This window comes from Oryza glaberrima, chromosome 2 (genome assembly GCF_000147395.1).
Source record: "Oryza glaberrima chromosome 2, OglaRS2, whole genome shotgun sequence".
NCBI classification, from domain to species: Eukaryota; Viridiplantae; Streptophyta; class Magnoliopsida; order Poales; family Poaceae; genus Oryza; species Oryza glaberrima.
Window position 1 is genome coordinate 9,848,010 of NC_068327.1, and position 17,349 is coordinate 9,865,358.

The 17,349-nt window shown below is 45.1% G+C and overlaps 1 protein-coding gene and 2 pseudogenes across 1 annotated transcript; 2 read left to right on the forward strand and 1 right to left on the reverse strand.

Moving 5' to 3' along the window:
* Window positions 1-728: 728 nt before the first annotated feature.
* Window positions 729-6,131, forward strand: LOC127763282 (uncharacterized). Its single transcript, XM_052287932.1, has 3 exons — window positions 729-1,171; window positions 4,708-4,981; window positions 5,082-6,131. The coding sequence occupies exons 1-3, from the start codon at window positions 766-768 to the stop codon at window positions 5,815-5,817; spliced, it is 1,416 nt and encodes a 471-aa protein (XP_052143892.1). The 5' UTR covers window positions 729-765; the 3' UTR covers window positions 5,818-6,131.
* Window positions 6,132-10,741: 4,610 nt separating this feature from the next.
* LOC127761971 (uncharacterized) lies at window positions 10,742-12,702 on the forward strand (annotated as a pseudogene).
* A 1,823-nt stretch (window positions 12,703-14,525) lies between these two features.
* LOC127761662 (uncharacterized) lies at window positions 14,526-15,295 on the reverse strand (annotated as a pseudogene).
* Window positions 15,296-17,349: the final 2,054 nt, after the last annotated feature.

Consider the following 17,349-nt stretch of genomic DNA (forward strand, 5'->3'; position numbering starts at 1 on the left):
TCGGTGTGGGTGATCAGGAGGAGCACCGGCATGAGGCAACATGTTGGGTGCGGCTTGGCAATGAAATCTCCTGTGGCTAGGCCACTTACATGTGGGCCCCACATATTATTTGTATTCTCTGCATGCTGACCAGGATGCCATGTTAGCGAAACCACCCATGCTTTACAGCCATGGGATCTACTTTGCATGGTTTTGAACAGTTGAGGGGAAGAGATTCCTAGTATTGAGGATTAAGAATGTCATACGTCCTCGTAAAGTTGAGGGACGACAGGTTGACTTATTTGTTGATGGAACTATGTTACGTGGATTTCACTAGTGGACCGAATTCTTCGTCAAGAATTGGTAAGCGGGCTGATTAGCTTTAATTGAACAGAGTGGGCCAAATTCATGTACGGATTTTCTCACGGCTGTTAAGTGGACTGTATTCATTAGTGGGCTTACTTTTTCGTGAGAAACTAAATGGGCTGAATTCTGCTTTAGGCCGAGTTTTTTTCATCGGAAGTAGGAGGGATACATTTGCTCGTGAGTTGGATTTTCGGGCCGAATTAATTTATCCACATAAACTAAAACCGAATTCGTTTGTTGGTCCAATTCAAAAATCCAAAAGCAGAATACTCCAAAACGAAAAAAATAAAAATAAAAATCAAACAGGCCATTCAAAATGAGGAAAACCCACGGGGTTGACCGGCTTGACCCAACCACCGTATGTATAGTCGGGCGACTCGGACCAAGTCGTCCCGACGACCACCCCACACCCACACAGCGATGCGGCCCCGCCGCAGAGACGCCTCCGCCTCCGACTCCGACGACGCCGACGCGCGCTCCTCCTCCCCTCGCCCGCGCCGCCGCCCCGACCCCGCGCCGCCGCGCGCGCCCCTCCTCAGCAGCCTCGTGGTCAAGCCGCAGCCGCGGGGGCCGGAGGAGGAGCACGGCGCGGCCGACCGGCTGGAGCGCCGGCGCGATCCCCCGCCCGCCGCACGCCGCCCCCCGCGGGAGCCCTCGCCTCCAGGGTTCATGCGCCGCCGGGAGTCGCGCCAGACGCCGCCGCCGCAGCAGCCGCACGCGGCGCCGAGGCGCCGCGGCGGCAGCGCGTCCCCTCCTCCCCCTCGCCGCCGCGGGAGCCCCCTGGGGTTTCGGCCTAGGTATCCCCAGCCCCGTGAGGAGCCACAAGGTATGAAAAAAAAATGGAAAAGAAAAGAAAAACCCTCTTGTTCTTACCCACTCTTCTGTTATCATTTACTTCGAGGATTGATTGGCCGGTTGGTACACCTATTTTTTCCTTGTTAGTGGCAATGATTTCTTCCTTGTTGCCTTCTGGATTTAGACTACATGCTACAGAAAGATTAAGGATAGTTAGTTCTTGATTTGCAATAGAACAAAACCGTTGACTTGCTACGGTCTTGTACCATTCTGTGTTTGATCGATCCCGTTGTAGTAGTACTATAGTATTTCTCAAGGTAGGTTTCCTGGAAATCTCATTTGGGAGTTTGATTTTGTTGCATCAGTTGTGCGAACAAGCATACTGTGAAGCTGGCACGCCAAGCATTGCATGCCAAATCCTGGCTGAAGTTACTGAAAATAAAATTGTAGTATCCTGAGTATTTCAATTCATAACAACGACCCAAAAAAAAACTCTAGTTCTTTTTTTCTTTTTAACTTGCGTGCAGTAATTACCAAGTGTATGATTACGAAATGGCACTATAATGTCCAAACGAGATATTTGAGTAGCTTTAATGGAACTCATAAAATAAAAATATATCATTCTATTTATTAGAGATAACTTGTTCCTTGATGGGTGTATTGAGTGAGACAGGAGCAAAGAATAGATCAAAGGAATATGATAGAGCTAATCAGGGCTGACACATATGATATATGGAGCTTCTTAGAAGAAGTCTACAGAAAAGATATAAAGTAAAGCAAAAGAAAAGCTAATGGCAATCTGGTCCAAACAGCACAACAAAGTTTATATGCTATATGCCAAGTATGAAGTGCTATGCTGTATGGACTTTATTAGGGGTGTTTTTGAACTCTTGAACCAATAACTATCTCTGTGAAATAAAGCTGAAATTTATCTACCGAAAACAAATTTTGCATAGTAGCTTAGAAAATATGAAAAGACATACACAGTTTGGACTTTGATATTCATGTTCCCAGAGCATAGCAAGCACAGTACTGTGGAATAGACATAATTGGATTTCTACTTTGATTTTTGTGCTTTACTACCAATATTACCCGTGCGTTGCAACGGATAAAGACAATTTTAAAATAACTGAACAAAATTATCTCCTAGCGAGGAGAGCGCGCCATCGCCAGCTACCCCTTCTTTCCCAGTGAGGACACCGTCTTCTGGTTCCCAAGGTGAGGATAAGCTGTAGCTCCTAGCTCCCTCGCCCTATTGCCAATGCCGACCGCCGCCGCACAGCTCGCCCTACAGGAAGGGCGCGCGACGTGCTCCAGTGGCTTAGGCTGACACCACAGGGAGAGCGGTGTGGTCCGGTGGTAGATGACGTGACCTGCTTGGATCCGCTCGCTCGCCGCCCACGGCTTCCTCGGCAGCCGCCATGGCATAGGAAGAGGGGAGAGGACTCAGAGGAGGGTTGAGGCCACCCCGCCGCGGCTCTGCCTCGAGCCTCGAGGCTGTCCTGCCACCGCTTTGCCTTAGGCCACTATGTGGGGAAAGTAGAGAGAAAAAAAGAGAGAGAGGAGTCTAAGAGAGGAGACGCGTTAGCAAAAACCACCCTCAAAACCACCAAGAGTCATTTTGCACTAGTTTTAATTTTAATAGTTGGAGGGTCAAAATATCTGGTATTGCAGTTGAGGGATACAAATTAGGTTGATCCTATATTTGAGGGAGTCAAAGTGGACTTATTCCATATCCCTGCATCCTTGCCTTGGGCAGGCAGGCCCACAGCCTGCCATGCAACAAGCAGCACCAGAGTATGAGCCCATTGGGCTCTAGCGAATAGTTTGGATTCACCGTGTTGTACCGCTGCCTGATTTCCGTACGAATGACGGAGGAAAAATAATCCATGTCGGTCATGGTGACAGAAAAAAATTCACAAAGACGGACAAACGAAAAAAAGAAGAAGTTGGAAACATTTTTTTTTTTTTGTAAATAGGTAAAGATAAAGATTTGTATAGAGCAACTATAAATAAAAATTTATCATAGCTACGTTTAAGCAAAGGCTGTTTGCTTCTTCATGAGGTAACTACTATTATCCTCAGTTATGTTACATATTCCACCAAGTTTAGTTTTTTGTCACATGATCATGTAGTGTAAGTGGTATGAACTTTTACATGTGTTTTTCCTGTGCCCAAAGTTACTTTGCTATTTGTCAGAAACTAGAATGTTGATATCTAACACCTGACACTGCTTTGATAAGTTGTGTGTATTATCTATATTTTTCTATGGCTTCCATGGCTGGTGTAATTACTATAATATACTGTGGCGGTTTATTTTTATATATCTTGTATGTGATAACATGTCAAGGTGGTTTTTTTTTTCTTTCTGACATTAGTATTTACTTATTGAACATTTATTATTTGATGGGTTCGTATTCTATTTGCTGCCTTTTTCTGCTGAGCTGTTCTGTCTATGCTCAGATGCCACTTCTCACTTGGAAATGTCTTTACCGAGTCATGCATTTGGCAAGTTATGAGAAGATTGGAGGTGTAAACATGAAAGAAAGCGAAGGATGAGAGATGGACACTTGACAATATTTGAATGGCTTGGTTTGCTATATTTTGGTTGTTCAATGCTAAATGGTTCCAATGCAAGTATTCTGTTAGGAATCATTACTCTGGGTTGCCTGGTCATCCAAGTTCTTGTCAAAATAGACAGAATTATGGGATTTGAGCTCTTCACTTCTTATAGCTACTTCCTCATAGATAAGGCCTTGATTACCTTATTTATAGAAATAAACTAGGGTGTTTTAGTTGCTTAAGAAAGCATCTGCCCAAGGAAAATGTTGTTGAAAACGAAGGTATTTGGTATTGCGGACTTGGTTATAAGTGAATTGGATATTGAGATGCCTAGTTACCTGGGACTGCTTACACTGCTACAAAACGATTGGCACACAAGAAAAAGATCCATGGAAACATGGAGAATGGAGATGTTCAGTTCATCTATTGTCCAAAGATCTCTGGTTTATCTTGTAGTGCATGGCTAAAAATAACATTTGAGATTCGGGGGAAATAATGGTGGAAGGAGTGCTTGGTAAGTTGGAAAATAGCTCAGGACACCACTTGTTTCTGGAATGTCCGTCTGTTTCTTCGGATTGTAGAAATTGAAGGGTGGAACTCCTTGCAGAGGATTAGATCATGCTCCAGGAGGCCTAACCTATATGATATGAATTGGATAAAGATGAACCAGGCTTTAGGAACATGTGAATTCTGCAAGACTGGCGAGCCCAAATGTGGGTTGCTGCATTGTTGATATTTTAACTACTTTATAAACCAGACAAGAGATCAGGATCATATGGTGCTGAGTTCACCTTCAATTACTGTGCTGTTTACTTGACAGAAATTATTTTCAGAGGCTTATTTCTGCAATGCATTTTTTTTCTGGTTTGACTCTTGAGGGCCTTTGCTGAAAGCAGTTCACCTTCAGGAGTTGCAGAACTCATGCATGATGCAAGTCCTACTTGCTGACTGTTACTCCTTGTGGCTTCTAATGTTCATGTAGAATGTTTGTCGCTCGCCTTTCAGGATATCACCCGCACTCAGGTTCCATGATACCTCCACGTGGCCGCGGAGTAGAAAGCAGCAATTTCAATGACGGTTCACGTTATGGATATGAGCTGGCAAGTAAAGGAGGTGAAAGGTTACAATATGTTTCTCCTCCCAATGGAAGAGGAAGACCACACGGGAGGGATGGTGGTGCTCCTGGAAAAGATTTCATCTTCATTAATGGAGAATATGTGCACAGGAATGACCCAAACTTGTCTCCAAGAGAAGGTGACTGGATATGTCAGAATCCCACGTGAGTATGCTGAATGTATATTTGTTTCTTCTTTCCTTTGTTGAAATAGATTCTTCTGATGGTCTTGTAAATTTATTACTCATTATTTTTTTTATTTCAGTTGCGGAAATCTTAATTTTGCTCGGCGGTCTCACTGTAACAACTGCAACAAGGAACGCTATGCACCTGCCATGTACAAGTCCAGCTACAGTCCTGACAGACGCCAGTTCAACTCTCCACCACAAGGGCCACCGAGTAGGGTTATTGGTCCACCGAGTGGCCGTGATCTGCCAAGGGAGAAACAAAGGTATAGATCACCACCGCGTGGTTGGGGTATGGTCCGACCGGATGATCATAGGGACTATTCTACGCAGTTGTCCCAAGATTGTCCAGGACGAATGGCAGACCCTATGCACAGGGACAGGATCAACTTCGGGGATGAACTTCCACACCGACAGCGTGGGAAGTTTGACTGGGATGGCTATAATCACCAGGAGCATCCACGCGATGGACCATATCTTGACCGAAGAGAACCACGGTTGGGGTCTCCCAGGGTTAACTGGGGACAAGCTGTACGGGACAGAAGTCATTCACCCATGCGTAACAAGCCCATGAACAGGGGACTAGACTTACGGGAGAGAAGCCGTTCACCCTTTCGGGACAGGCCCTTGAACAAAGCCTCCATTGGAAGAGGTGGACCTGACCGAGACTATGTTCATCCATTTGACACCCATGGGCGACCTCATAATTTGGGCAATAGCCGTGGCCATGGTTACAGGCAGGAGGATGATCTGTTTCCTATTCGCAATCAAGGTGACCAGCGTGTCCTTTCCCGTCATCGGAATGGAATCCACTGAAATGTAATATCTTTCAGCTGGGTACAGATTCTTCGTGTTGATAGGCTATCTGGAAAAGCGAATCTAATAAAAATTATCTCGATGCTTGAGGACTCCTGAAGCTTTGTAATAATGTTTAATGTTTTGTACTGTGTAGTTACTTCCTTGGTTGGGTTGTTTCAGTGGAAGTTTCACCATTAGAGATGTCTTCATGAACTGAATTTAAAGGGCAATGCTAGGAATGAATATTGGAGTGGTTAAAGATGAACACAACCATACTGTGCTCTGTATATTTTATTGTGTGAAATCTTGAGGTGTAAATTTTGTTTATTGCAGCCATGTTTTACATAAGCTGCTCCAGGCTTCGTCAGTCAGGTAAAAGCAATTACTCCTATGTTGTATGTTCCGTAAAGCCTGCTAGAATGCTACCATGGCATTACTAGCACTTTCCTGTGTCTTTGGTAACTGTTTGATACTCAATTGTGCAAATATTTGTGAGTGCAGGGAATAACAATACCTGAGCATTTGCCTTCAAATTTCTAACACTTTTATTGGTAAAAGCTTGTGACTATGTCATTTTGCATTTCTGCTTCTTTCTTTGTACTATGTGTCTATAATCTATACTCTTTAAAACATTCTCAATGGTAGTATCACTGACAACTGGGGCCAACAAATGTCGGTGGAGGGACTGACAAATCAACCGACACAAGGTCATCAGATCGATCATCGATCCCCAATTTCCCACCCCCGACTTTTCTCGTTTTATCGCCTCTCCCTATCTCTTTCGCGCACTCTCGTCGGTTCCTCCGCAACAGTAAGCTGCCGCCGCTGTCGCCTCCCTCGTGAAGGAGGCAGAGCTCTCGCCGTTTCCTCATCCCGTGTGCCGCATCTCCGCCACTGCTGTGCCGCCCCAAGCCACTGTTGGCAACTCCCCCACAAAGGAGGTAGAGCTCTCACTGCTTCTTCACCCCATGAGACCGCATCTCTTGGCCGCCTCCACCGTGAATCGCAGCCACCACGCCCCCAACCTCTCTCCCCACCTAGCCGATCTAGTAGCGGCAACACCGCGCCGACGATGCCCCCCACGAAACGCCGCCACCCTCTAGTACGCAGCCAACCTCGTCGGCGGAGGTTGCGAACGCAAGTGAGACTGCGGCGAAGGAGGCAGAGCCCACGGAGGTTGCTTCGGCGGAGACCATGGTGAAGGAGTCTGAGCTGGTGTAAGCGTCAGTTGAGGCCGCGCCGAAGGAGTCTGAGATGGCTCTAACAGAGGTCGATCGTGGTAGAAGCATCTCTGATTGATACTAAAGAGGCAAGGTCAGTCGCTGCAGAAGTTGAGTCCTACTCTTCCATCCCAGGCAAGTCAAAACTCACTTGTTCAGGTTTGGTGTTCGAACTTTGGCAACAAAATTAGTCGGAGTAAAGAGTTATCAATCCATGTTGCTACTTGCCACAAAATTAGTTGGAGTAAAGAGTTGCCTTTACTTTATCAATCCATGTTGCTACTTGCTAGAGACACTGGTCAAATATCTCATGTGAAGAACTGAAAAAGGTTTCCTGTATCATGTGGTTTTATTTGATAAGCTTTGCAGATTTTATTTTGAAAAGGTTGAGTTGCAAATATCTGAAACCTAAACTTTAGAGTGCCCTGGTTAGGCTGCATTCTACATTGTGAAAGCACTTATCTTTTTCCTTGCTGGATAAACTAAAATTGATGCCTTGCTATGCCTTAAAAAATTCATGCAATCATGCTAGCATAGTTATTTAGCACTCGGAAACAGTTTCCCTAACTTTGTGCAGTCTGCAGTTGTGCCATTGATATGTGGGCCCCACTTTGGTATGGCCCACATGTCAGTGGTACAAAGTCAGGGGAGTCTCATCCTTAGCACCTAGTGGGAATTTTTTTCACTTGCCATGAATTCACGCCATTTTAGTTTTTAGCCACATCAGAAGCGATTTAGCATATCATCATTTGTACCTTGATTTGTAGTTGTGCTGTACAATCCTATTACATGTATGACAAAAACAGAGCCCTTTAGTCTGTTCTATAGCATCCAGTCCATATGCTTAGTCTTGGTGGCATCTAATGAGTTTTGCTCTATTGGTAATTGACCTATCAATTTGAAACAAGTAAAACTTTTGACTATCTAGCTGTTGGAGCAAATGATAATTTTTTTGAGTAAAATTTCACAAAACTACAGGTATTTTGACCAAATTATTGTAAAACTACATATTTAAGACAGTCTCATAAAACTACAAATTTAACACGAGGCTTTTCACAAAACTACTGATTTAAAGTAAAATATCACAAAACTATAGATTTAATACTAGAGTTATCACAAAATTATAGATTTTATAGTTTAAATACTTACCACTAATGTTATAGAGTTTTATAAATGTTGTAAATTTGCACTTAACATGGTATAAAACATATAGTTTTGTGATAATTTTAAAACTAAATCTGTAGTTTGGTGATTATCCATCTTAAATTTGTAGTTCTTTGATAAAATTATTTCTAAATCTGTAGTTTTGTAATACACCTTAAATTTGTAGTTTTGTGATAATTTTGCAAAGTATATGTAGTTTTATGAAATTTACTCTAATTTTTTTGAGGAAAAACAAAATGATTTAAACTGCTTGTTATTCTTCCATTTTTTTTTGGATAAAGTGTCTTTTCCCACTGAGCACTCTTATACGATCAATTAACAAGAGCCTGCTTTTATTGTAATTTTTACTCATGATATGGAACTGCCCTCACAAAAAGTTATAAATTATGAAAAAAAATGTTAGTGTTTTTTTATATGATGATGCATTAGAAACCTCAACAGTTAATCAGTCATGATTACTAAAGAATAATACAAGGAACTGTAGCTGCACAATAGAATAGAATTGTTGGATGTGGACTGACAAAATATTGGACAAACACAGTAGAATTGTTGACTGCAACTTGTGGCTAAATAATACTTGAGTGCAAGCTACATCTTGCTAGCTTTTGGCACATCTCGTTGATATGCTAATATAAATTCTTACACCCTGTGCTTATATTTCTTTCACCCTTCAGTAAAGCCACTCCCTCCTAGCAAACATTCTTATAATGGTACATTTGTTTAATAATGGTACATTTGCATGGGTATTGAATACATGTTCCACACTCACGGTGGTGGTAATAAATTGTTTTGAAAAAGATCCAATCCTACAAATTGTACCCTTACATCGGTTTAAGTTTTGGAACAGGAAGAAAGCTCAAATAGTATCGACTTAAAACCAGGAGTTTTCTTTTTCTAATGACATATATAGTTCAAAATTAAAATTTTAAAATTATTCAATGAATTTATTTAGCACGAAAATATTTTTTGAAGCGGCTTGCTATGCTAGACTTACACCAGGACAAAGGCAAGCAAAGCTAGATCCTCAAAGAGCAACGTGACAAAATGCAACACTGAGTGAGAGGGAAAAAGAAAGTGTTCACCAAAGAGCTTGTAGGCAACGTATGACACATGATGAGAGGCAAGACTTAAATACCTGTAGAAGATCAGCTAGGCAAAGTTTATCGCCAAATGAGAGGAAAGCACCGCTAGATTGATGAAATGCAAGCCATGCAGCTAGACGGGATACACCATGTCTTGAATCCATCGCGACGCAATACCCAAATTCTAGGGCTTCTTCCATGGTAAAATCCATCATCATCACGCAACCTCCATGATGCAGAGTCCCCACCACAATCATTTGTTATGGATGAAGGTAAAATTTGTTTTCTGATTACTTCTAGAAAAATATAAAATAGAATAAGCATGTACCTTAGGGCCTATTTGGCACAGCTCCAACTCTAACTCCAGGAGAGGTGGAGCTGGAGCTCTGCCAAATAGTTTCAGCTCCACCAAAAATGAGAACAGAGCTGGGTGGAGCTCTCTCACAAAATGAACTAAAGAGGTGGAGCTGGGTTTAGGCAGCTCCACAACTCCACTCCAGACCAGTGGCGGACGCAGGATTAAAATAAAGATGGTGCGAAGATGCTCGTCTCAATAAGAACAACTAAACGCAAAAAATACCATATTTATGTTGTAATCATATAAACATATAGTACAATCAATAAATTAAGACAAACAAAAAACAAAAATGATATTAAAATAAAGAAATAATTTTTGCGCCATACATAATTCATTATACATAAAAAGATACTAGTAAACATATCAATTTGCAAATATGAGTCAATTCATAAAGCATGGTTGATAGATATCTTTTAAAAAATAAATATATGAGAAGATATCGCATACCTAGAATAAGATGATTATTATTTTGCTTAGAAGGGAGAGAGAGAAAAACATTAGGCACCTAACTATAGTAAGGGACGGGGTTGAGCAGTGTCGAGGAATTGACTCAAGAAAGCATCATATACACAGGATTAAAATTGGACACTTTAGCTGCTTATTTATGGGCCAATTGTGAATTGGATGTGGTGGTAGGCGGCCCAAGAAGGATATGGAGGGTTGGGGCGGCGCGGGCCGTAGCTGGGCCGGCCGCCCAACCCCGCCTAATGGGTGGTACCGCCCCTGCTCCAGACCCAACTCCTGGAGCTAAATTTAGGAGTTAGAGCTCTACTAAACATGCCCTTACTGTCACAAGTGGCAGTTACAATGGAAATTACCTATGAAGATGGCATACATGATGAGTGCTGCATGTTTACTAGTGGAGGTATTTTTAGCATAGTTCTCATTCTTTCTATATCATGTAGAGCATAGTGGCGTACATCGAGCAGTTGGAGTTTAGGTGTTCGAGTATACCATCAGTATCATGTTGAGATATTTGCTCCGAGCAGGAAGAGACTCAATTTGGTTCTGCTGGATGAGTAGGTAATGTCCGTGTATATATTTTGAGCTTTGATATGTTACACTGCAATGATATATGTAGAGCATTTGACTTTATCTATTGTAAATAGGGTATAAAGATGGCTGCTATTGTTTATGATAACCAAGTGGATCGTTTACATTCCCTACTTCGTGAGGGATGCACATATTATGTGTCAAGGATGTCCATAGAGCCAGCTAGGATGATTGTGCACCAGTGATTTGTAGACCATGCTTTTGTGTGTGTTTTCACATGTATCACTACTATTAGTGAGATAGCAAACATGAGCGAGAAGACATTGCTTATTACCTCCGCTTATGCCACTTGATCAAGTTTTTTAGTTTACTCAGGGCCGACCCTAGGCATAGGCCGGTTGTGCAACCGCCTATGGCCCAGGCTAGAGGGGGCCCACCCCCAGTATAGGTGCGAGTCCTAAGCGCACGCCAGGGAGAGCGAGGTTGACTCTTGAAGCTGAACTATTGAAGGTGTGTGCTAATCAATTTGTTCACTATATACCCTATTTACTATATATTTTATGCTTTAATATGTTACACTGCAATGATATATGTATAGCATTTGACTTTATCTATTGTAAATAGGGTACAAAGATTGCTGCTATTGTTTATGATAACCAAGTGGATCGTTTACATCCCCTACTTCATGAGGGGTGCACATATTATATGTCAAGGATGTTCATAGAGCCAGCTAGGATGATTGTGCATCAGTGGCTTGCAGACCATGCTTTTGTGTGTTTTCACATGTATCACTACTATTAGTGAGATAGCAAACATGAGCGGGAAGGTATTGCTATTATTACCTCCGCTTATGCCACTTGATCAAGTTTTTTTGGTTTACTCAGGGCCGGCCCTGGGCCTAGGTTGGTTGTGCAATTGCGTAGGGCCTAGGCCAGAGGGCGGTGTGCTAATCAATTAGTTCACTATATACCAATTTTCATCATTTCAATTCATGGTTATTGTTGTATAATTTACTTTGCAATTTCACTATTTCAGTTTTTGCAATGTTACCTACAAAACATTTGTCGGGTGCTCACAAAACATTTGTCAATTATATTATCGTTATTATTTATCAAGAATAAATTACTATATTGCAACTTGCAAACTGATTGATTTATAATTTATCATATTAGAAATATTTACTTGCGTCACTGTTAGTATATGAGTATATATTAGAAGCACTGGCGGACCCGTGGCCCGGCTAGGATGGGCAAGTGCCCGGGTTCAAGCCATGCATCAAGGCATAGCACCTGCTTAATTACCCCCAATCTGCTGATTCTATTGCATGCCCCATGCACCAGACCACCAGTAAACAATAGATAATTAAGATGAATATTTAGTAATTAATTATCATTCTTAGGAATCAGCAGAGTCATATGCATGTAGACAGGACAGTAGCAGCAATGGTGTACAGTAATATTAATGAACATGCTTAACCAAAACTAGCAAACCAAAGTGACATAACTCTTAGTGCCATCATTTTTTTTTCTTTGCATGATAATACAAGCACTATAATCTTGTGTACTGTTTTTTCTCAACCTAAATTAGAACCTGCCTTTACTCGAGTCTATAGTAAGTGACATACGGATTTATACAAATATATATGTACTTTTGTTCATTGTTAGGCTTACCCGGGCTTAAAAAAATTCCTGGAACCGCCACTGATTAGAAGTAAAAAAATTAGCCTTAACTTGTTAAGAGCCCATAGTATCAAGTTCGTCTAGGGCCCTCGAAATTGTTGAACCGGCCCTGACTTTACTTACCATAATGACATTTATGTTGGTAAGTAGTTCAATTCACCACCTAAACAATATTAATTTGTGACAAAATAGAAGTTCTATTAACACACTTTTCATATGTGGCAGATGTTATTGGAATGGTCATGTTTGTAAGCTCTATAGAGGCTACAAAAGGAGGATCCCATGTAGGAATGTTCTTATGATTGATGGCAGGTGTGTACATATTTTGGTTTCAAATCCCCTTACATTTGTTATCAGAGGGCTAAAATATCTATATTAATATACTATCTCTGTTTGTACAGTGGTAGGATATAGAGTAATTGATCAGCTTGTATAGTTAGTATGACAGTAATAAATTTTCCTTTCCTTTGGTGACACATGTAATTAGACTATAAGGCTATATTTCTGAACTGCCATCATCTTTTTAACTGGGAAGAACTTTTTTAGGCTCGGTATTAGAAGCCTCTCATAAATCATCAACTATGCTTGACCGGTATCAACGATTTCATGCATAACACTATTGCATTAACTGTTTGTGGTTGCAATTATTTGTAATGTATATATTCAACTTAATAAGTTGTTAACATGCATTTATAATTCTCATATTGCATTTGTCCTATTTATGTTTATGCAGCTTCAAACTTGTGAAGTTAGTCATTAAAAGGATAAAAAATGCTTACTGACCATTTAACTAAATGGGCGAGATGTTCTCATGAGCAACCTATCATTGTAGCAATTATGCTTATAGCAAAGCGTGAACAAAGTAAGCCAATGTGTCCTTATTAATTTTGTGTTAATCAATCTTATTGTCAACAAAATTATTTTTTTTCGAGGGGACAGGCAGGGAGCTCATACAATTCACTATAGAAGAAGAGAGTTGATCCATTTTATAAGGGAAACCGGACCCAAAAACCTTACAACAGCACGGTTTAATTAAAGGAAAACCGATAAAAACCCCGACATTGACAAACTGAACCTAAGTACAGTCATCCAACAAGAGATAAACTCCTAAAACGAAGCCTTCAAAAAGGTTATGCCGACAGAACGGTGACATCGTCCGATCCTATAACGAATCTAGGTTTTCACCCGGAGGAAACTCTTGAAGTGGAGTTGAACGAGGGCTCCAGTAGCAACGCCTTCAAGAAGGTGAACGACGCCCAAGGGCGTCGCCGTTGCTAGCACCGAGAGCAGAGCAAGGCTTTCGCCTTGGAGCACCCATCAACCATAGTATCCATGACGGGAGCCACCAAATGTCACCTACACACCGAGGGTACCTGCAATATTCACACCACTTGCACGACGGCTGGATTCCAAACCACCCCGTCCCCACCCGAGTACGCGCCGGATCTGAGCAAGGGAGCCAGATCTGGCCGCCCCCCTCACCACCAATGCCGGCTGACGCCTAGAGGGCGCTGGAGGACGCCAGTGGCAACCGCAGGATGCCTGCGTGCTCACGCCACCGCCGGCCGCCGCGCCGCCGCCCCAACGCCGTCGCCATCACCCACAACACCACCCGGTGCACTCACCTCGGCCGCCACCGTCGCCCGCCCCCGCCGCCAGCCCATCCCGCCAGATCCGGCCGAAATGGCGCGGATCTGGCGGTCACCGCCGTCACCACTCCGGGCAGCTCCCCAGGCTGCCCGAGCGCGAGGAGACGAGGAGCGCCCCGCCGCCGCCCTTGCGGCCGCGCGGCTTTGCCGGCGGCTGCTCGGGCGACGGCGAGACGGAGAAGGGGGGTGGGGTGGGGGGAGAGGGGTGGCTCGACGACCCGGCCGCCCATGGGGAGAGCGACGCGAGAGTCCTTCATTGTCAACAAAATTATTGAAAAGCTCCAAAATAATCTCTTACTACATAATCAACGATGCAGTTTGATTTGTAGCATGTTATAATTAATCACATATTTAAGAATATTTCCTAGAGCTAAGAACGGTCAATAGCGCTCTTAAACCACTCATAATTATATGTGTAATAAACCGTGCACCAATAAAAATCAGTTCTATGAATATTTCCTAGAACTAAGAATATTTCCTAAAACTAATAATAGCTTTGAAACGCAAGGATTTTACATGAATCTTCACAAGTCAGTTCGACCAGTTCCTCAAAATAAACTCTCTAAAGTTCGTCGTCAGTTTCAAAGGCGGCTTCCGCTTTTTTCCGTCCTCGTAGCGTCACCTACGCCGCAAGCACGGAAGACGGCGGCGAGCGGCGGCGCCGAGCACGGGTGCGCCTCGCCGACGTGCTTGTTCCTCTCGTGGTCGCGCTCCGCCTCCATGGTCTCCAGGTCGACGGAGAAGAGCCACGTCTCATCTTCCGCCGGCGCCAGCGTCACGAACCCGTCGCCGCCGGCGGTCACGATCCTCGCCGCCGGCGCCTCCGCTGTGAAGAACACCTCCTGACGCCCCGGCAGCCCGCGGGTGGCGTCGGCCAGCCGGACGCTCCTCTCCACCGCCCACTCCCCGCCGCCGCTCTCGCCGTAGATCTCCAGGTCCTCGCCGGTCATGCGGACGACGCGTATCCCGCCGCCGTCCACGCCGCCGATCACCCGGAGGTTGGACTTGTGGTACTCCCACCGCATGTGCTTCGGGACTCCATGAGGAAGAAGGTGGCCGTGGCCTCGTCGAACACCTGCACTAGCCCACCCGGTGCCCACCAGTAGATCTTCCCGGCGGCGCGGCCGACGAACTGGGTGTCCTCGGGGAACTCGACGTCCTCGCCGTCGCCGTACTTCGCGCCCGTGTCGACGAAGCGCCAGCCGCCGTCGCTCCCCGGCGAGAAGACGCACGCCAGCTCGCCGAACATGCAGAGCACCCGGTAGTTCGACATGCCGACGCCGCGCTCCCCGCCGCCGCCGTCGATCAGGTAGGCGCCGCAGAAGACCAAGCTCCCCAGAGGCGGCGGCATGCGGGCGATGCCCTGAAACCCACGCGTCAGCGGCTCGCAGACGAGTAGGTCGGAGAAGCGCCGGTAATGGCGGTGGCCCCAGCTGGTCCCCCACGGCCCGTTGACGAACAGCAGGAGGCTCCCATGGCTGTCGATGAGCTCCCGTGGCCGGTCGAACGGGAGGTAGTCGAGGGAGAAGCAATGGCCGGTCGGCGGCGACGACGACGAGGGGACGAACGGAGGGTCGCTCGCCGGCGGGTGGTGGCGGCAGTTGGCCGGGCGGTTGAGGGTGTAGTAGTGGCCGAGGACGGCGGGTCCTCCTCCCGGCCGGCCGCCGTCGACGAGGGAGCGGAAGCGCGCGTCGGCGACGAGGCGGCAGAAGCGCTTGCAGGCGAAGGCGGCGCGGATGAGGCACAGCGGCGAGGAGAAGGCGAGGCGGAGGAGGACGCACTCGAGGAGGTCGTCGGGGAGATCGTCGATGTTGGCAGGTGCATCTCTCAACAACCTCCATGCTTTCTTCGCCTTGCTCTCTCGCCGCCGCCGCTGCCTTTCCTTCGCCGCCATGGCGAAACCCTAACGTTTTGCTTGCTTCCCGGTGACGACGAAGCGCTGATCGAATCGTAACCGAGAAAGGGTTCGTTAACGCCGTCCGGGAATGGCGGAAATTTGACGATAATTTGGGTTTAATGACGATTTAAACCGGGACGAGGATATTACAGATTAATGCGTACGAAATATTTATGACTTACTAGCAAAATGCCCGTGCTTCGCTACAGGTAAAGGAACGGTTAAATTATATAAAGTACACCGTTAACATGTATATAATAATGTTTCAAAATAGGTAAATTATTTATTGCGCTAATGATAATCAAGATGGATAAAAATATTCATGCTTAATTAGCTCTCATCGCGAAAGAAAAAAAAGATAAAATTGAATTAGAACATATTAAATTCTAACTAAATGAAATATAAATTTTCTGTAATATTTGGGTATTTTTTAAGTAGGTAGGTATATAATTAAATTAATTTATAAGTAAAGTAAGTGATAAAATTGAATTAGAACATATTAAATTCTAATTAAATGAAATATAAATTTTCTGCAATATTTGGGTATTTTTTAAGTAGGTAGGTATATAATTAAATTAATTTATAAGTAAAGTAAGTGTGAGAAATAAAATGTTATGGTTGGATTTAATTTTTATTAAATTTTCTATATCATTAATTACACTCATTGAAATTTTCTTGGAATTTACGTAGTTTAATTGCATTTTGATAATACAAATATCATTTTAGTATTTATTTAAATAAAAATCTAAATAAAAATTCTTTTATCTCTATGGGCCTTTTTCAGTCCACTTTCTTCTTCAGCCTAAAAGCGACCAAAGTCTAATTTATATCCCTATACTCTTCCTCTCACTTGCTGGACTGTTGGCCCGCGTGCAGCCCAAGTGGTGCGGCCCAAATCCTCGATCGATCTCAACCGTTCATTTTGATGGACGGCTCAGATCATTTTGAAATGGATGAAACCCTAACCCTCCCTCTCCCCTCCCCCTCGAGCCGGCCGCCTCCCCCTCCCCCAACACCGGCTCTCCCCCTTCCCTCCCCTCCCCTCCGGCGGACCCCTCCCCCTAGCCGAGCCGGCCGCCTCCCCCACCCCTAACACCGGCTCTCCCCCTGCCCTCCCCTCCGACGCCCCCCTCCCCCGCCCCCGACGCCGCCTTTCCCGCTCCCCTTCGGCGGCCCCCTCCCCCTAGCCGAGCCGGCCGCCTCCCCCACCCCTAACACCGGCTCTCCCCCTGCCCTCCCCTCCGACGCCCCCCTCCCCCGCCCCCGACGCCGCCTTTCCCGCTCCCCTTCGGCGGCCCCCTCCCCCCCCAGTCGAGCCGACCGCCTCCCCCGTCCCCGACGCCACCTCTCCCCCTCCCCCTCTCTCCACTGGCGCCGCTTCCCCTCCCCTCCCCTCCGGTGGCGCCGCTCCCTCTCCCCCTATCCCTCCTGTCCCACCGACACGGCGCGGGCGACGGCGGGGTGCAGCGGCAATGGTGGACCGCTCCCTCTCCCTCCCGTCGGCACGG